Source organism: Oncorhynchus keta, chromosome 5 (genome assembly GCF_023373465.1).
Source record: "Oncorhynchus keta strain PuntledgeMale-10-30-2019 chromosome 5, Oket_V2, whole genome shotgun sequence".
NCBI classification, from domain to species: Eukaryota; Metazoa; Chordata; class Actinopteri; order Salmoniformes; family Salmonidae; genus Oncorhynchus; species Oncorhynchus keta.
In genome coordinates this window covers 18,928,038-18,948,867 of record NC_068425.1, presented here as the reverse complement: position 1 = coordinate 18,948,867, position 20,830 = coordinate 18,928,038, and the positions used below count along the sequence as shown (strand labels likewise).

At 44.6% G+C, this 20,830-nt stretch overlaps 1 protein-coding gene across 1 annotated transcript in view; it reads right to left on the bottom strand.

Annotated features, from left to right (window-relative positions):
- The window catches only part of LOC118384642 (serine/threonine-protein kinase N1-like), a 52,149-nt gene extending 33,002 nt beyond the window's left edge, over nt 1-19,147 (bottom strand). Inside the window, exon 1 of the mRNA XM_052518946.1 lies at nt 18,341-19,147. Within this exon, the coding sequence (XP_052374906.1) occupies nt 18,341-18,364 (24 nt within the window). The 5' untranslated portion in view covers nt 18,365-19,147. The remainder of the gene's footprint in view (nt 1-18,340) is intronic.
- Nucleotides 19,148-20,830: the final 1,683 nt, after the last annotated feature.

The window sequence follows — 20,830 nt, the reverse complement described above, 5'->3', positions numbered from 1 at the left end:
AGACAGAGACAGAGACAGAGAGAGAGAGAGAGAGAGAGAGAGAGAGAGAGAGAGAGAGAGAGACAGAGACAGAGACAGAGACAGAGACAGAGAGAGAGAGAGAGAGAGAGAGAGAGAGAGAGAGAGAGAGAGAGAAGCAATGCAGCGTTAAGATCTACTTGTTGTGTTGTGGCAAATCTTCTTTGAAAACTTTGTTGGTCTAAGGTCTGAGCAGCAACAGTATTGGTTCTCTCTATATCCAGCCCTCTGTCATCTCCCAGTCTCTCTGCCTGGCTCCTGACTTCCACTGATAAGGGCTTCACTGACATACTTTATAGGTGCTTAATGCTACAGCTCCCTCACCTAGAGGTGTCAGGGAAAGACGCTGCACTCCACACCGAAAGCTCTGAAAAAAGAAGGAATTGGAAACAGATTTGAATGGAAACCGAGAGCAGATTAAAAATGATTATGGCAGAGGGGATAAGAGCACGTCCTATAAAGCTGATGATCATCCATCTTTAGTTCTGTTGACGATAACGGCAGGCTTCCGCAAACAGGAAGGCAAAGACAGCACCAATATGTGTGGCTGTATGTTGTTGACTAATGTTCCCAACTGACTAATGAGCACAGTACTGTTGTGTGTTCAAACGATAAAACAGTAAAGTAGAGCAACGTGCATCATTCCTTACTCACAGTACACTAAGACGGATGCCTAGTCAACAGTGGGAACAGTAACACCATTTCAAAATACCCTAAGTTCCCCTAGTGTAATTGATGCAAGGTGGGGTACAATTGGGGAGCTAAAATAAGTGAAGGAGTAAACCGATCTATACAGAGCTATAGTGTGGTTGAGACCCCACAGGAGCAGCAGGAAGGAGAGCTGGAGGGTGGTTACAACTGCCATACCACCGATGGGAAATCACAGCAATTATCAAGATGACAAGTTGCAACGTCAGCTCAATTAGGACTCTAACTCACAACCAAATAGTCATTTACTGTACCCTTCATCCGTCATGTATTTCACCTCTCTCTACTTTCAACCCCCTCTCTCTCTCTCTGTCTCTCCAGGCAGTGACTTATTCTAAGCACCATGTTTCAAGGCATGTGAAAAGGACTGCTGCTTGGTCCTCACCATTTCTACCTGACGTTTTTCTTCCTCGGCTCAGATTAATGGCCCCTGGGGAGACAGAACAGACAGCCCACTGTTGGGATGGCAGAGCCATCGCTGTACCCATCTAGCACCGGGAGGCTACCTCATCACCATTACCGTAGGTAACCACAATCAGGTCACTGCATGGGCATAACCTGGCCTTGCTCTTATCGTCCTAGAACAGACTGACTTGCTCACAGTCTCAGTGGTCACAGCACTGGGGAATGTCTCACCTTCACACCTCAAAATGGTGCCTCCCTCCCAGCCAAAGAGCACACCAAAACAATGCTGCTCGGCATAGCTTCCACTTAAAGCTGGACTCCTTAATGGTGAAGCAGCCACATCCGTTTGCGATATTACAACAACAAAGACGTTACTGCAAACCTGTTTTTCCAGAAGAGCACAATATGTACTGCAATTTCTACCATGCTGCACAAATCAATTACAACGGTGGTGGGGCAGCCAGGGGCGCTGTTTCCCCCTACTGCGGATTCTATCTTTAAGCATTGAATGTCAGAATAAACTAAATTCAAACAAAGTCCTTTAGCGACATTGTTTGGGGTTGATCTGTGATAGCCTGTGGTGGCTATACCCAAGTAATGGAAGCATTTTGGTAGGTTGGTAGTGCCCCTTGACCCATGGAAAACTTCCAAGGTTTTATTCTTGACCTTGGATTTACTAAAATAAAGTATTACTGAATTATGAAAGCTATCCGTTTGCGATTTCAGCACCACAGCTGGGCCAGTCAGTCAGTAAGAATGCTGTCTCTGGCTTTGATTACAAAACCACTGATTACTGCCTTTTTCTGCAGAGATAAAACATTGGCTCCTCCATAACTCCAATCAGCAACCTCGTTTCCCACTCACTCTAAAATGGTGCTTATGGTTGGCCAATTGGAGTAAAATATGATGCCCCCACATAACATTGTTTCGGGCCTTTCTTCATTGTCACACATTCCTCAATCCTATAACACCACCGCAATCCCATGAGACCCCAGGCCTCAAACACTCAAAACGTCACTCACAATAACCTGCACAACAACCATCACAACTGCACTGAGCAATATAGTCACAAACAACAGGTATGGCTGCCCCATGCCACCGTGGAGGACAGTCTTTCATGATCCATCCAGGATCAGGGTGGGTTGGTAGTAAACATAACTAATCCTGTGAGGCAAGCCAGTGGGCATTTAGCCAGCATGGCAGAACAGAGCAGAACTATAGTTGGACTGACAAAGGAACAGCTCTTGTTAAGACTGACTGGATGGGCAAGGTAGGTTTGGCTTTGTGACATGCCCATGGGGACATGGGTTGGGATCATGTATACTAGCTTAACATAACCACTCCAGGGTTTTTTCCCCGGGGCCACCTAAGTACAAACAGTCAAAACAAATGTTTATATATATATATATATACACACAGTGACTTGCGAAAGTATTCGGCCCCCTTGAACTTTGCGACCTTTTGCCACATTTCAGTCTTCAAACATAAAGATATAAAACTGTATTTTTTTGTGAAGAATCAACAAGTGGGACACAATCATGAAGTGGAATGACATTTATTGGATATTTCAAACTTTTTTAACAAATCAAAAACTGAAAAATTGGGCGTGCAAAATTATTCAGCCCCCTTAAGTTAATACTTTGTAGCGCCACCTTTTGCTGCGATTACAGCTGTAAGTCGCTTGGGGTATGTCTCAAACAGTTTTGCACATCGAGAGACTGACATTTTTTTCCCATTCCTCCTTGCAAAACAGCTCGAGCTCAGTGAGGTTGGATGGAGAGCATTTGTGAACAGCAGTTTTCAGTTCTTTCCACAGATTCTCGATTGGATTCAGGTCTGGACTTTGACTTGGCCATTCTAACACCTGGATATGTTTATTTTTGAACCATTTCATTGGAGATTTTGCTTTATGTTTTGGATCATTGTCTTGTTGGAAGACAAATCTCCGTCCCTGTCTCAAGTCTTTTGCAGACTCCATCAGGTTTTCTTCCAGAATGGTCCTGTATTTGGCTCCATCCATCTTCCCATCAATTTTAACCATCTTCCCTGTCCCTGCTGAAGAAAAGCAGGCCCAAACCATGATGCTGCCACCACCATGTTTGACAGTGGAGATGATGTGTTCAGGGTGATGAGCTGTGTTGCTCTTACGCCAAACATAACGTTTTGCATTGTTGCCAAAAAGTTCAATTTTGGTTTCATCTGACCAGAGCACCTTCTTCCACATGTTTGGTGTGTTTCTCAGGTGGCTTGTGGCAAACTTTAAACAACACTTTTTATGGATATCTTTAAGAAATGGCTTTCTTCTTGCCACTCTTCCATAAAGGCCAGATTTGTGCAATATACGACTGATTGTTGTCCTATGGACAGAGTCTCCCACCTCAGCTGTAGATCTCTGCAGTTCATCCAGAGTGATCATGGGCCTCTTGGCTGCATCTCTGATCAGTCTTCTCCTTGTATGAGCTGAAAGTTTAGAGGGACGGCCAGGTCTTAGTAGATTTGCAGTGGTCTGATACTCCTTCCATTTCAATATTATCGCTTGCACAGTGCTCCTTGGGATGTTTAAAGCTTGGGAAATCTTTTTGTATCCAAATCCGGCTTTAAACTTCTTCACAACAGTATCTCGGACCTGCCTGGTGTGTTCCTTGTTCTTCATGATGCTCTCTGTGCTTTTAACGGACCTCTGAGACTATCACAGTGCAGGTGCATTTATACGGAGACTTGATTACACACAGGTGGATTGTATTTATCATCATTAGTCATTTAGGTCAACATTGGATCATTCAGAGATCCTCACTGAACTTCTGGAGAGAATTTGCTGCACTGAAAGTAAAGGGGCTGAATAATTTTGCACGCCCAATTTTTCAGTTTTTGATTTGTTAAAAAAGTTTGAAATATCCAATAAATGTCGTTCCACTTCATGATTGTGTCCCACTTGTTGTTGATTCTTCACAAAAAAATACAGTTTTATATCTTTATGTTTGAAGCCTGAAATGTGGCAAAAGGTCGCAAAGTTCAAGGGGGCCGAATACTTTCGCAAGGCACTGTATATACTGAACAAAAATATAAACGCAACATGTAAAGTGTTGGTCCCATGTTCCCTGAGCTGAAATAAAAGATCCCAGAAATGTTCCATACGCACAAAAAGCTTCTTTCTCTCAAATTCTGTGCACCAATTTGTTAACATCCCTGTTAGTGAGCAATTCTCCTTTGCCAAGATAATCCATCCACCTGACAGGTGTGGCCTATCAAGAAGCTGATTAGACAGCATGATTTTTACACAGGTGCACCTTGGGCTAGGGACAATAAAAGGCCACTCTAAAATGTGCAGTTTTGTCACAGCAGATGTCTGAAGTTTTGAGGGAGCGTGCAATTAGCATGCTGATTGCAGGAATGTCCACTAGAGAGGTTGCCAGAGAATTGAATGTTTAATTCTCTACCATAAGCCACCTCCAACGTCGTTTTAAAGAATTTGGCAGTACGTCCAACCGTCCTCACACCCACAGACCAGTGTAGCCACGCCAGCCCAGGACCTGCACATCTGGATTCTTCACCTGCGGGATAGTCTGAGACCAGCCAACTGATTAGCTGATGAAACGGAAGAGTATTTCTGTCTGTAATAAAGCCCTTTTCTGGAGAAAAAAACAAATTCTGATTGGCTGGGCCTGGCTCACCAGCGGGTGGGCCTGGCTCCCAAGTGGGTGGGCCTATGCCCTCCCAGGCCCATGCATGTGTGCGCCCCTGCCCAGTCATGTGAAATACATAGATTAGGGCCTGATTCATTTATTGTCTGATTTCCTTATATGAACTGTAACTCAGTAAAAACGTTGAAATTGGCTATGCCGGATTAAGTGATATGACATGCTATTCTATAAAATGATTTCCCCGTAATTAATATTACCTGATTGAGCTAATCATGTAAATGTAATTAACTAGAGAGTCGGGGCACCACAAAATATTATTCATAGAGCTGTTATCTTTCAAATAAACTCTTAAAGACCTAGTAATATTTTACATCAATAGCAGTCAATATTAATCGTCACCTTAATTCAGTCTCATCTGAAAGTTGTAAATTCTTGGTTATCTTCACGAACCCTGGCTAACAAGTTGAATCAGCAATACAAAATTGGGTTTAATTATTTATTTACTAAATACCTAACTAATCACACAGAATTACACATACACATAATTAATCATAACTTGATAACAAATTAAGTCATAAAGAAAAACGTCCCTAGAGGGCGGAACAGGCATGACAGCTTGTTACAGAAAATAAAAGGGGCTGGATTTGAGTGAAAGAGCGGGAAGACTGAGGAACAAAGGGCAAAGCTGTGCTATCGTAAATACAGTATCTTATGCATTCTAAATTACCACCCATTTGGAAAAGGAAAATGTAATAAATATTTACTCTGAGCTGCGCTTCGGTAGGTTGGTGGGAGATGGAAGGCCATGTTGCCAAACCGAGTCTTTTGAAGAATGTCTCTGGTGGTCAATTGGATACGTTGGAGTAACGTCGTTGTGTGGTAGACGGGATACTCTGTCTGTTCCTTCCTAATAACCTGCGTTTGCAGCTGCTGTTGCTAACTCAACGGCTAGGAGGTATCACTTCTGTAGTGAATAAGAGTTCAAAGTTCATACCATTTGCAACCAAAGCTCACGCTGATGTTGGCTTCGTTCTCTAGTTATTATCTGAACCATTCTGACATCGGACCGTCGTCCTCACATCCTCGGAACAGGAGGTTACATTGTCGTCAAGGCTTTATATAGGAAGGGAGAGGAGGGCGTGTTTGAAAAGTTTTATAGTCCATGTCCCTTCACAGGGGCGGGCCACTGATTGAGCATAGCTAAAATCACATTTCAACCCATCACGAATAATTTCATATTCAAACATTTAAATTGAACAACAATTCCATGTGAATCTGATAACTCTGATGTGTAGACTTTCCACTGTAGAGTTTATGTCATCTTATCATTGATGAGAATGTCTCAGATGACAACCGAACTGACATCATATTCTTTAAGTACCACCGCATATGTTCAATTGGTCGGATTACCAGAATATAGTTCATTTCCTCCCACCTTCTGATGTTCCCAGAATCTCTATGTTAACCAAAGGGGTTTGCAAATGTAACATCAGTAGGGAAGAGAGAGGGAAAAGGGGGGAAGAGGTATTTATGACTGTCATAAATCTACCCCCAGGCCAATGTCATGACAGTTGCGTTTATATTTTTGTTCAGTATTTATATAAAATACATTAACATTTTCAGTGTAAAATTCAACGACTAAAACCAGATATAATGTATGCAAAAAAGATAATGGACCTATACATTTTAAATAAGATCATCTTTGAGAACTAACAATCATCAAAATGAAAAATTAGACAGTTGGAATATAAAATTCCAAAAATGTCACGGCATTGGGCCCCCATTGATTTTGTTACAATGGTTGAGTCACTCAGATAGCATAAGAACACGGCATAAGCCATGACAAAATGTGTAGAAATGCAGGAAACTAGCTTTAAAACGGTAAAAATGTCTCTCCGCCCCATGGCAAATTGTGTAGAATTAGCTTTAAAAAAAGCTGAATTCTGTCTCTGCAGTCAAGAGAGCCTCTAAAATGTTCAGTCGGAGATCACACTATTGACCACACCCACCACCACAGAGCCAGTTTAATCCTGGAGTGAAGGGCTGGGACTGGGGGTGAGGGTGGGTTTTGGGTGTAATACCACCATGGGAGTTGGTCAGGACAGAAATGTCCAGGGTCTCCTAATCCTATTATCAATGGAGCTATCAGCAACGACAGCTGGAGACAAAACAGTTTTTGTTTGCGTGATGAGGAGCCCGTCTAAAGAAGAACCATAGTGTTTTTTTCTCTTTTTAATATACAGCGCAACAGGTGTCTGGGGCTTAGTCGGCCTGAGTGTGGAGGAAGTCTTTGATGCCATTAAAGAAATGTACTGACAGAGGAAATGTTTCCAGTCTCCGGGGTGATCAATAAAAGCCATTTGGCAAAAAGCAAAAAAAGACAGAGAATTGTTGAACATACATAATGACCAGCTGGCTGCAACCACTCACAGAGATCTTCTTGAGCATTGATAAGGACAGCAGAAAACCAAAAGATATTTAAAAAATGCATGAGAGGATGGCTGCAATGTACGTCTATAAGGGTGGTGTGTTATCAATGCACAAGACCCAAATATCCAGGGGATTTTTGCTTTACACTCAGTGAAGCTGTCTGGGGAGCAGGGAGTAAGCAAATAAACAAACATCAAATCAATACATGAGAGAGAGAGAGAGAGAGAGAGAGAGAGAGAGAGAGAGAGAGAGAGAGACAGCGGACGACTAAGTGGGAGAGAGAGAGAGAGAGAGAGAGAGAGAGAGAGAGAGAGAGAGAGAGACAGCGGACGACTAATTGGGGAGAGAGAAAGAGAGAGAGACAGCGGACGACTAAGTGGGAGTGAGAGAGAGATGGAGGACGACTAAGTGGGAGAGAGAGAGAGAGAGAGAGAGAGAGAGAGAGAGAGAGAGAGAGAGAGAGAGAGAGACAGCGGACGACTAAGTGGGGGAGAGAGAGAGAGAGAGAGAGAGAGAGAGAGAGAGAGAGAGAGAGAGAGCGGACGACTAAGTGGGAGAGAGAAAGAGAGAGAGACAGCGGACGACGAAGTGGGGAGAGAGAGAGAGAGAGAGAGGGAGAGAGAGACAGCGGACGACTAAGTGGGAGAGAGAGAGAGAGAGAGAGAGAGGGAGAGAGACAGCGGACGACTAAGTGGGAGAGAGAGAGAGAGAGAGAGAGAGAGAGAGAGAGAGAGAGAGAGAGAGGAGAGAGAGAGAGAGAGAGAGAGACGGAGGATGACTAAGTGGGAAAGAGAGAGAGAGACGGAGGACGACTAAGTGGGAGTGAGAGAGAGAGAGAGAGAGACGGAGGACGACTAAGTGGGAGTGAGAGAGAGAGAGAGACGGAGGACGACTAAGTGGGAGAGAGAGAGAGAGAGAGAGAGAGAGAGAGAGAGAGAGAGAGAGAGAGAGAGAGAGAGAGACGGAGGACGACTACTTCCGGGTTGGAGCGAGCGGTCGCATTCGCACTTCGGTCCGCAGGTAGTATTACTTTTCATTACTTTTCATTACATTTCATTATAGTACAACGGTTTGATTTGTCTAATCTTAGCAATTTCTTCTTAGCTAGCTACATAGCCGTCTTTGTATCAAAGATAATTGCGTAATTATCGTATTTCGTCGTCCTAACGTAGTCTACTGCAGCTAGCCACATAGCTAACGTCCACCGTATAGCAGCACCGTAGAAACTATTACACTCAACTGAACGACTTGATTAGTGTAGTGTTAGCTAGCTACATAGTTGTCTTTGCTGTCTTCGTATCCAAGATAATTGTGTAGTTTAGAGTGTGTAGTCTTAGAGTGATTATCTTAATTTACCGAGGTTAGCTAGCCAGCTATTTGTCGTCCTTAACGTAGGAGACACTGCTAGCTAGCTAACAGCTAACAGCTAGCCAACAACAACCCGGTCGCATTCCGCTCGCTCCACAGGTAGTATCACATTTTCATTTCATTTCATTACAGCACAACGGTTTGATTTGCTTGATCGTAGCTAGCTACATAGCTAGCTACATAGCCGTCCTTGTATCAAATATAATTGTGTAGTCTAGAGCGATTTTCTAGGTTAGCTAGCCAGCTATTGTCATTCTTTTAACGCAACGTAACGTAATCAACACTGCTAGCTAGCCAGCTAGCCCCGAATAGTAGCACTGTAGAAACTATTACACTCAACGGAACGACTTGATTAGTGTAGTGTCAACAACGCAGCCACTGCCAGCTAGCCTACTTCAGCAGTACTGTATCATTTTAATCATTTTAGAATAAGATTCTTGCTACGTAAGCTTAACTTTCTGAACATTCGAGACGTGTAGTCCACTTGTCATTCCAATCTCCTTGCATTAGCGTAGCCTCTTCTGTAGCCTGTCAACTATGTGTCTGTCTATCCCTGTTCTCTCCTCTCTGCACAGACCATACAAACGCTCCACACCGCGTGGCCGCGGCCACCCTAATCTGGTGGTCCCAGCGCGCACGACCCACGTGGAGTTCCAGGTCTCCGGTAGCCTCTGGAACTGCCGATCTGCGGCCAACAAGGCAGAGTTCATCTCAGCCTATGCCTCCCTCCAGTCCCTCGACTTCTTGGCACTGACGGAAACATGGATCACCACAGATAACACTGCTACTCCTACTGCTCTCTCCTCGTCCGCCCACGTGTTCTCGCACACCCCGAGAGCTTCTGGTCAGCGGGGTGGTGGCACCGGGATCCTCATCTCTCCCAAGTGGTCATTCTCTTTCTCCCCTTACCCATCTGTCTATCGCCTCCTTTGAATTCCATGCTGTCACAGTTACCAGCCCTTTCAAGCTTAACATCCTTATCATTTATCGCCCTCCAGGTTCCCTCGGAGAGTTCATCAATGAGCTTGATGCCTTGATAAGCTCCTTTCCTGAGGACGGCTCACCTCTCACAGTTCTGGGCGACTTTAACCTCCCCCCGTCTACCTTTGACTCATTCCTCTCTGCCTCCTTTCCACTCCTCTCCTCTTTTGACCTCACCCTCTCACCTTCCCCCTACTCACAAGGCAGGCAATACGCTCGACCTCATCTTTACTAGATGCTGTTCTTCCACTAACCCCATTGCAACTCCCTCCAAGTCTCCGACCACTACCTTGTATCCTTTTCCCTCTCGCTCTCATCCAACACTTCCCACACTGCCCCTACTCGGATGGTATCGCGCCGTCCCAACCTTCGCTCTCTCTCCCCGCTACTCTCTCCTCTTCCATCCTATCATCTCTTCCCTCTGCTCAAACCTTCTCCAACCTATCTCCTGATTCTGCCTCCTCAACCCTCCTCTCCTCCCTTTCTGCATCCTTTGACTCTCTATGTCCCCTATCCTCCAGGCCGGCTCGGTCCTCCCCTCCCGCTCCGTGGCTCGACGACTCATTGCGAGCTCACAGAACAGGGCTCCGGGCAGCCGAGCGGAAATGGAGGAAAACTCGCCTCCCTGCGGACCTGGCATCCTTTCACTCCCTCCTCTCTACATTTTCCTCCTCTGTCTCTGCTGCTAAAGCCACTTTCTACCACTCTACATTCCAAGAATCTGCCTCTAACCCTAGGAAGCTCTTTGCCACCTTCTCCTCCCTCCTGAATCCTCCTCCCCCCTCCTCCCTCTCTGCAGATGACTTCGTCAACCATTTTGAAAAGAAGGTCGACGACATCCGATCCTTGTTTGCTAAGTCAAACGACACCGCTGGTTCTGCTCACACTGCCCTACCCTGTGCTCTGACCTCTTTCTCCCCTCTCTCCAGATTAAATCTCGCGTCTTGTGACGGCCGGCCGCCCAACAACCTGCCCGCTTGACCCTATCCCCTCCTCTCTTCTCCAGACCATTTCCGGAGACCTTCTCCCTTACCTCACCTCGCTCATCAACTCATCCCTGACCGCTGGCTACGTCCCTTCCGTCCTCAAGAGAGCGAGAGTTGCACCCCTTCTGAAAAAACCTACACTCGATCCCTCCGATGTCAACAACTACAGACCAGTATCCCTTCTTTCTTTTCTCTCCAAAACTCTTGAACGTGCCGTCCTTGGCCAGCTCTACCGCTATCTCTCTCAGAATGACCTTCTTGATCAAAATCAGTCAGGTTTCAAGACTAGTCATTCAACTGAGACTGCTCTTCTCTGCATCACGGAGGCGCTCCGCACTGCTAAAGCTAACTCTCTCTCCTCTGCTCTCATCCTTCTAGACCTATCGGCTGCCTTCGATACTGTGAACCATCAGATCCTCCTCTCCACCCTCTCCGAAATGGGCATCTCCGGCGCGGCCCACGATTGGATTGCGTCCTACCTGACAGGTCGCTCCTACCAGGTGGCGTGGCGAGAATCTGTCTCCTCACCACGCGCTCTCACCACTGGTGTCCCCCAGGGCTCTGTTCTAGGCCCTCTCCTATTCTCGCTATACACCAAGTCACTTGGCTCTGTCATAACCTCACATGGTCTCTCCTATCATTGCTATGCAGATGACACACAATTAATCTTCTCCTTTCCCCTTCTGATGACCAGGTGGCGAATCGCATCTCTGCATGTCTGGCAGACATATCAGTGTGGATGACGGATCACCACCTCAAGCTGAACCTCGGCAAGACGGAGCTGCTCTTCCTCCCGGGAAGGACTGCCCGTTCCATGATCTCGCCATCACGGTTGACAACTCCATTGTGTCCTCCTCCCAGAGCGCTAAGAACCTTGGCGTGATCCTGGACAACACCCTGTCGTTCTCAACTAACATCAAGGCGGCGGCCCGTTCCTGTAGGTTCATGCTCTACAACATCCGCAGAGTACGACCCTGCCTCACACAGGAAGCGGCGCAGGTCCTAATCCAGGCACTTGTCATCTCCCGTCTGGATTACTGCAACTCGCTGTTGGCTGGGCTCCCTGCCTGTGCCATTAAACCCCTACAACTCATCCAGAACGCCGCAGCCCGTCTGGTGTTCAACCTTCCCAAGTTCTCTCACGTCACCCCGCTCCTCCGCTCTCTCCACTGGCTTCCAGTTGAAGCTCGCATCCGCTACAAGACCATGGTGCTTGCCTACGGAGCTGTGAGGGGAACGGCACCTCAGTACCTCCAGGCTCTGATCAGGCCCTACACCCAAACAAGGGCACTGCGTTCATCCACCTCTGGCCTGCTCGCCTCCCTACCACTGAGGAAGTACAGTTCCCGCTCAGCCCAGTCAAAACTGGTCGCTGCTCTGGCCCCCAATGGTGGAACAAACTCCCTCACGACGCCAGGACAGCGGAGTCAATCACCACCTTCCGGAGACACCTGAAACCCCACCTCTTTAAGGAATACCTAGGATAGGATAAGTAATCCTTCTCACCCCCCTATTGTAAAGTGGCTGTTCCACTGGATGTCATAAGGTGAATGCACCAATTTGTAAGTCGCTCTGGATAAGAGCGTCTGCTAAATGACTTAAATGTAATGTAGACTAAGTGGGAGTGAGAGAGAGATGGAGGACGACTAAGTGGGAGAGAGAGAGAGAGGGAGAGAGAGAGAGAGAGAGAGACAGCGGACGACTAATTGGGAGAGAGAGAAAGAGAGAGAGACAGCGGACGACGAAGTGGGGAGAGAGAGAGAGAGAGAGAGAGGGAGAGAGAGACAGCGGACGACTAAGTGGGAGAGAGAGAGACGGAGGACGACTAAGGGGGAGAGAGAAAGAGAGAGAGAGAGAGAGAGACGGAGGACGACTAAGTGGGAGTGAGAGAGAGAGAGAGACGGAGGACGACTAAGTGGGAGAGAGAGAGAGAGAGAGAGACGGAGGACGACTAAGTGACTAAGTGGAGAGAGAGAGAGAGAGAGAGAGAGAGAGAGAGAGAGAGAGAGAGAGAGAGAGAGAGAGAGAGAGTGGACGACTAATTGGGGAGAGAGAGAAAGAGAGAGAGACAGCGGACGACTAAGTGGGGAGAGAGAGAGAGAAAGGGAGAGAGAGACAGCGGACGACTAAGAGACAGGGGGAGAGAGAGAGAGAGAGAGGAGAGAGAGACAGCGGACGACTAAAGAGGAGAGAGAGAGAGAGAGGAGAGAGAGACAGCGGACGACTAAGTGGGAGAGAGAGAGAGAGAGAGAGAGCGGAGAGAGAGAGAGAGAGAGAGAGAGAGAGAGAGAGAGAGAGAGAGAGACGGAGGATGACTAAGTGGGAAAGAGAGAGAGAGACGGAGGACGACTAAGTGGGAGTGAGAGAGAGAGAGACGGAGGACGACGAAGTGGGAGAGAGAGAGACGGAGGACGACTAAGTGGGAGAGAAAGAGAGAGAGAGAGAGAGAGAGAGAGAGAGAGAGAGACGAAAGTGGGAGTGAGAGAGAGAGACGGAGGACGACTAAGTGGGAGAGAGAGAGAGAGAGAGACGGAGGACGACTAAGTGGGGAGAGAGAGAGAGAGAGACGGAGGACGACTAAGTGGGAGAGAGAGAGAGAGAGAGAGAGAGAGAGAGAGAGAGAGAGAGCGAGAGAGAGAGACTAATACACCCTGATGGACTAAGCCCTATTATGTGCACTGGATAATATGGATAATGTGTCCCTTTCAAGAAAAAACATTCTGACCCCCCAGTAGAGCCTTGATGTGGTATTGAGGGGAAATAGAACAATTAAGCCCAATCACTATGCACAGTATAGGTCTGCTCCGACAGGGACGTCTATCATTGCCAACGTCCCTGCTTGATCTCAATCAGCAATCTCTCAGTATCTATGTGTAGCCAATCTCCTGCTCCTGGACATAATATACACTGAACAAAAATATAAACGCAACATGTAAAGTGTTAGTCCCATGTTTCATGAGCTGAAATCCCAGATCCCAGAAATGTTCCATTCGCACAAAAGCTTATTTCTCTCAAATATTGTGCACAAATGTGTTAACGTCCCTGTTAGTGAGCATTTCTCCTTGCCAAGATAATCCATCCATCTAACAGATTTGACTTATCAAGAAGATGATTAAACAGCATGATCATTACAAATGTGCAGTTTTGTCACACAACACAATACCACAGATGTCTCAAGTATTGAAGAAGCGTGCAATTGGCATGTCGACTGCAGGAATGTCAACCAGAGCTGTTGCCAGAGAATTTAAGGTTATTTTCTCTACCATAAGCCGCCTCCAACGTTGTTTTAGATAATTTGGCAGTACGTCCAACCGGCCTCACAACCGTAGACCACGTGTAACCAGGCCAGCCAAGGACCTCCACATCTGGCTTCTTCACCTGCGAGATCGTCTGAGATCAGCCACCTGGACAGCTGATGAAACTGTGGGTTTGCATAACCAAATAATTTCTGCACAATCTGTCAGAAACCATCTCAGGGAAGCTCATCTACGTGCTTGTCGTCCTCACCAGGGTCTTCACCTGAATGCAGCTCAGCTGCGTAACGTGGGCAAATTGTCATTTTTTTATGGTCACTGGCACGCTGGAAAAGTGTGCTCTTCACGGATGAATCCCGGTTTCAACTGTATGGCAGATGGCAGACATGACATGTGGGTGAGCGGTTTGCTGATTTCAACATTGTGAACAGAGTGCCCCATAGTGGCAGTGGGGTTATGGTATGGGCAGGCATAAGCTATGGACAACGAACACAATTGCATTTTATCAATGGCAATTTGAATGCACAGACACACCGTGACGAGATCCTGAGGCTCATTGTTGTGTCATTAATCTGCCGCAATCACCTCATGACGCAAGGATCTGTACACAATTCCTGGAAGCTAAAAATGTCCCAGTTCTTCTATGGCCTGCATACTCACCAGACATGTCACCCATTGAGCATGTTTGGGATACTCTGGATCGACATGTACAACAGCGTTTTCCAGTTCCCGCCCATATCCAGCAACTTCACGCAGCCATTGAAGAGGAGTGGGACAAAAGTCCACAGGCCACAATCAACAGCCTGATCAACTCTATGCCAAGGAAATGTGTTGAGCTGCATGGGGCAAATGGTGGTCACACCAGATAATGACTGGTTTTCTGATCCACGCCCCTATCTTTTTTTAAAGGTATCTGTGACCAACAGATACATATCTGTATTGCCAGTCATGTGAATTCCATAGATTAGGGCCTAATGCATTTTTTTCAATTGACTGATTTCCTTGTATGAACTGTAACTCAGTAAAATCTTTGAAATTGTTGAATGTTGCATTAATATTTTTGACCAGTGTAAAAATAGAAATTGGGGATTGTTTGTTAAACCCCATTGAAATGGTTTGTTTAGTTTTTGTATTGTCTAGGGGTTTTTCTAGTCTAGGTGTTTATATGTCTATTGTTGCCTAGATTGGTTCTCAATCAGAGGCAGCTGTTTATCGTTGTCTCTGATTGGGGACCATATTTAGGTAGCCATATTCCTTGGTTATTTTGTGGGTTGTTATTCTATGTTTAGTTGCCTGTTTGCACAAGTCATATAGCTTCACGGTTCGTTTTGCTCAGTGTTTGTTCTTTTCATTAAAAGAGTTATATATGCTTATCACGCTGCACCTTGGACTCCTCATTATGACGACCGTGACAGTAAAGATCCCTAAAATATATGAAAGTCCTGCAGGGCCTATTATTATTTCCACAAAGTCAATGCATGTATCTTTTCCATCCAAAGCAATATTTTCTCTCTCATTGCAAAACGAGCTAAACATAACTGAAAAAGAAGAGAAGGGCCTAGAGGTAGATCAAGAGAATTCAAAACATGAACAACAAACATTTAGGCCCTGTTACCCTCCTCTGATGTGTGTTGCCCACAGTCACAGTGCTAGCTTTCCAGGAATCAGGAAACCTTCTCTTTCATGGAAACACTAACTAGGCCTACTTACGTCAGTCAAGAGGCCACCCCCAATTTTACAGTCATAAGCATTATTATGTACATGCCATTTTATTGAATACATTTAAAACAAATGATTGATCTCAAGTTTCTGGAGGAAGATCCCTGGGGGAAGAAGTCTGACAGTGGCACCATTGGAAGGAACTTACTGTAGCCTACATGTGTCCTTGATACCAGATGCTTACCTGACACTGACACATAGTGATATAGGCTTAGGCTACTTGCTGACCCAGTTCAGTGTTCAGTAGGTCATACTTCACATGATGTTGCACCGGCCCGCCCTGGGAATAAGTGACATAAGTGGTCGCTTTGGGCCTCCGGCCGCTAGGGGGCCCCGATCAAAAACATTTGTTTTTTAAAGAACTCAGTCGGCGTCTCAACTTATTGTTGTGAGTTAGAATAGTATAATTCACATGGTGCAATTTAGAAATGCTGTTGTGCATCAGCAGTTATCTTGCTATGTCAATCACTGACAGTCACTCAATTAGCCCATGTCTAGCCAGCTATCTAAACTTGTGGTAACCATGGTCAAATTATAGGCCAGGCACAAAGGGCACATGCCCAGGGGCCCTAACCTCCTGGGGGCCCCCATTTATTTTATTAGTCACTCTCACTCAGATATCATATTATCGTGGTATAAGTCATGGAAAATGTGCAGAATTGTAGGATATTAGCTTTAAAACTGCAAAAATGTCCTTCCACTCTATGGTAATATTTTTTGAATTTCAAGAAATTAGCTGTAAAACTGCCCATTTTTCCCAAATTAGTAGAATTGCATGAAATTTGTTAGAAAATTGCCAAATGTTCTCTCCATGGCAAAATGTGTAGAATACATGCAAACATGTTTGGGGCGGCAGGGTAGCCTAGTGGTTGTTGAACTAACCGAAAGGTTGCAAGTTCAAATCCCCGAGCTGACATGGTACAAATCTGTCGTTCTGCCCCTGAACAGGCAGTTAACCCACTGTTCCTAGGCCGTCATTGAAAATAAGAATTTGTTCTTAACTGACTTGCCTAGTTAAATAAAGGTAAAATAAAAATGTTGCCCCATAGCAACATTTGTCAAATTGCAGGAAATTATATCTGAAACTTTTTTCTTTACACTGTCAAAAGGGGGGCCATTCAAATGTTTTTCTGTGAAGTGGGGTCCCCAACAAAATTTTGCTTAAAGCCCCAAAAGGCAAAAATGCCTTGTAGTATAACATGTGGTGTCACGCCCTGACCATAGAGTGCCTTTTATTCTCTATGGGGTGGTTAGGTCGGGGTGTGACTAGGCTGGGATATCTAGGTTATTGTATGTCTATGTTGGCCTGGTATGGTTCCCAATCAGAGACAGCTGTTTATCGTTGTCTCTGATTGGGGATCATATTTAGGCAGCCATTTTCCCCACTGTGTTTTGTGGGATCTTGTTTGTGTGTAGTGGCCTGTGAGCACTCCATGACTTCACGTTTTCGTTTTTTGCTCTTTACTGTTTTTGTGAGTTTCATTTCAATTAAACATGTGGAACTCTACGTACGCTGCGCCTTGGTCTGACACTCATTATAACAATCGTGACATGTGGTGAAATATGTTGGCACCCTTGCACATTACAATGAAGTGCAATGGAGCAGAATGTTCAGTTTTTTATTTTCAAAACTGGTTGAACGGCTATTTTTACCCTGTTGGCACCTGCAACTTACCAAAGGTTAAATAAATTACACAGTAAATGAGAATCACTGCCTCCAACCAAATTAATTGGAATTTTGAATTATTTAATTCTGGATTTTTTTTTACTTTGTTTTTTTTCTTTTCTTGGTTCTGTGCAGTTCTAAGTCAAACAAATACACAAGTAAACACAAAGTTTTTTCTAATTCAATTTAGAAGAAAAAGGCTGCATCTACACAGGCAGCCCAATTCGGGTCTTTTGGTCATTAATTATTAGTTTTACCAATCAGATCAGGTCTGAAAAAGAGTTGATCTGAAAAGATCTGATGTGATTGGTCAAAAGAACAATTAGTGGAAAAAATGTCAAAACTATCGGGATGTGTATGTATGTAATATGAAATACACTAACTTAAAATAGAATGTGTTGTTTTATGTATCTTATTATTTGAACTTTGGTCTGACCCAAACTCAGTGGGTTTCCTGCAAGGCTGCAGAAGACAGATATTAATGTGTTGGGTTCTGGCTTGAGTTCAACCTGGCCTCTAATTTGTAACAATTCCCTCCTATTCAGTTTCCTGAACTGAGATGACACCTGTGTAAGCAGCATAAGGTAACATGACCTGTTTAATTAGGTCCTTGACTCTTAACACCCTTCACTGTAACTCACCTGAGTGGAACAACTATGTACCACAAGAAATGGCCCTCTAATGCTCCATACAGGTCATTTCTCTTCCATACGGTGGGTGAGGTTTAAAAAGTAGACGTGTGTACAGTATTTGTTGGTCTACACATCATCAATACGTCATTACTTGTGTTTACACCCGCACAAATATGCTTTGGTAACACACATTGTAAGCACCTGCCATTATTATGCCCTGTTTGACCATTGCAAACATGGGGGACAGAAAACACCGATCTAAAGTTTCAAGGTGATGGTGTGGACTAAAGGCTCAGTAGGTTATAGTGGGCTACTACCGGTCTAAAACCACCATAGTACATTGGCCCGATGTACCAGTAGGGTATCTGTCTACCATCAGTCCCTGTCGTGCAAAGACGTCACCACGAACCCAATTAGAAGAATAGCCTACAAATATGACATGCACGCATCTCTTCGAATAGGACAAACGCAGGCTAGCATAATATGTTAAATCAAGGAAAACCCCTGTCCAATGCTATCTTGGAAAACTTACTTGCATCGAGTCGTTGTTAGCCATCTGGTGTCTTGTGTATCACACAGGCTACAACAGCGGTGGGATGACAAAGTCTTCTTCAATGTAGCTGATGATTTTTTATTATCAAATCATTTTAGTGATCTACGACACCATCAAATCAGGTCCTGTCCGCTTGGAGTTATTTCCAGTCAAAGAGCAGGCCAACATTGGCGAATACCCTCAGCACTTTAAAACGACAGTGAACTGTACAGAGAGTCAACGGGCGCCTGTCTCTGCCCAGGTGAGCGAGAGCATCGACAAAATGAACATTGTAGGCCTCTCATTCTCTTCTTTAGTCCATGTTCCAAAAGAGCAAGAAGTTACGTGTCGCCGTGTCCACCTTTCAACTATGTTGTGTAGTTTGAAGGCTGACGTTGACTGGTTCATCTGACATTCTACCCCATGTAATTGGAGAACATGACAGCTACAGAAATAATACTAAATGGACATCATTCAATTTTTCACTCACTCTCGAAAATCGACATTATTATTAGGCAATTATTTCCATGTATTGCGTCGTCTATCCTATAATCGGGTTATGATCCAGAACCGTTGTGTCTACATAACATAGTCTCCCGCTTACGTAGCCTACCGCTCACGTTATCATTTCCAGTTTAAATCCAGGCGAAATATCTATAAACCACAAAAGAATATCTGACATTTTCTTACTCTGAGAAAAGTAATGCTATCCTACGGCACTCTTCACTTTCTGAGAGCTCCTTTGTGCGTGCCTGGTCGTCAATCAACAGTATAAAAACGGTCTGATGCTCGTTGCTTGTGGGGGCAACTAACCAGTGAGGGTAGCTGAGCGCAAGTGAGGGGCGCGCGGCTTATTGGTCATGTGATCACTACAATTGCAATAAACCTGTAGTAGACGATAAATCACAATTTCGCGCCTTTCTTTAGTAATTTCATAAAGCGAGCCCTCCTTCACCACTTGGCACCCCTAAAAACTACCTATTGGTGATATCGCCTTATTCATATGGGCAGAGTCTGCTGACCTACCTAATTTACCATTGTTCATTTTTTGTAGTGGAACTAAATGGATTAAGAGGGAGACTTAATGGTAAGGACTTAATATTGTCCAGGGTAGGTTTAGGCTAAGCGACTCTTTGTCCGAATCTGGCCATCACTGAAAGAGACTAGTGAAGCCAAGTGGTTAGTTGGCCAAACTGTTGCTCAAACTGTACATGATATTTAGTCTCGGAAAGGCTGCAACCTGGAATCAGGGGTAGACGTAACATAGTAAACGAAAATCCGTGACTCTCAAATTAGTATAATATGTTACATTATGTATTATGTGTGATATGTACAATTTGTATGATATGTTACAAATTGCAATTTGTTGTCACTAAAGTTAGCTAGGTGGCTAATGCTAACATTAGCTAGACTAGGAGTTAGGTTAAAGGGCAAAGTAGTAAGTAGTTGCTAAAATGCTACAGTTGTCTGTGATGAGATTTGAATACACAACCTTTGGATTGCTAGACATTCGCATTATACACCCACCAATCCACCTTCCTCTTATTGTTGCCTTCAGTACCCTTCGGTCTTATGTAACCATACCAAATGTAACAGATCATACTATTAGCCTAGTGGTTAGAGTGTTGGGACAGTAACCTAAAGGTTGCTGGATCAAATCCCCAAGCTGACAAGGTGAAAATCTGTTGTTCTACCCGAGTAAGGCAGTTACCCCACTGTTCCCTGGGTGCTGTGGATGATGATTAAGGCAGCCTCCTGCACCTCTCTGATTCAAAGGTTGGGTTAAATACAGAAGACCATTTCAGTTGAAAGCATTCAGTTGTACAACTGACTAGGTATCCCCCTTTCCCTAATTTAAGTGTTCCGTTTTACTGTTACTTCTAGTATGAGGAAAGCCTGTAAACCCTGACCCTAGGAAACCTGAACATTTGTACCTTGTGGGAGTCAACCAATCATATATAGCCTACTTCAGTGGAGGCAACCCCTCTGTCTAGACAAGAGAGACTACATGGCATCAGTCTTTCACAGTAGGTTATGCTGTCAGCATATCAATGTTTTTGTTGCCATTGCCAACCTGGTTACAAAATAACAAAAAATAGGAAGAGCTAGTTGAAAGTCATTTTATTTCTTTATTATGGTTATATTAAACATACTTAATGATACATGTATAAGCCTAAAAAGTATCTTAAATAGTGAATTACCATACAGTAGGCCTATCACAGTCTATAAACACAACTATAGCAACTGTTTAATAAACAAATTATTGTAGCAAAATTGATCAAGAGTCAATGAAGGAGTTTGAAAATAATATTAGGTTTTCCAAACTCTGATTAGGCCTATAATGTACTTAATAGTTTTAAAATTTAATTTTACCTTTATTTAACCAGGCAAGTCAGTTAAGAACATATTCTTATTTTCAATGACGGCCTGGGAACAGTGGGTTAACTGCCTGTTCAGGGGCAGCTCGGGGGTTTGAACTCGCAACCTTCC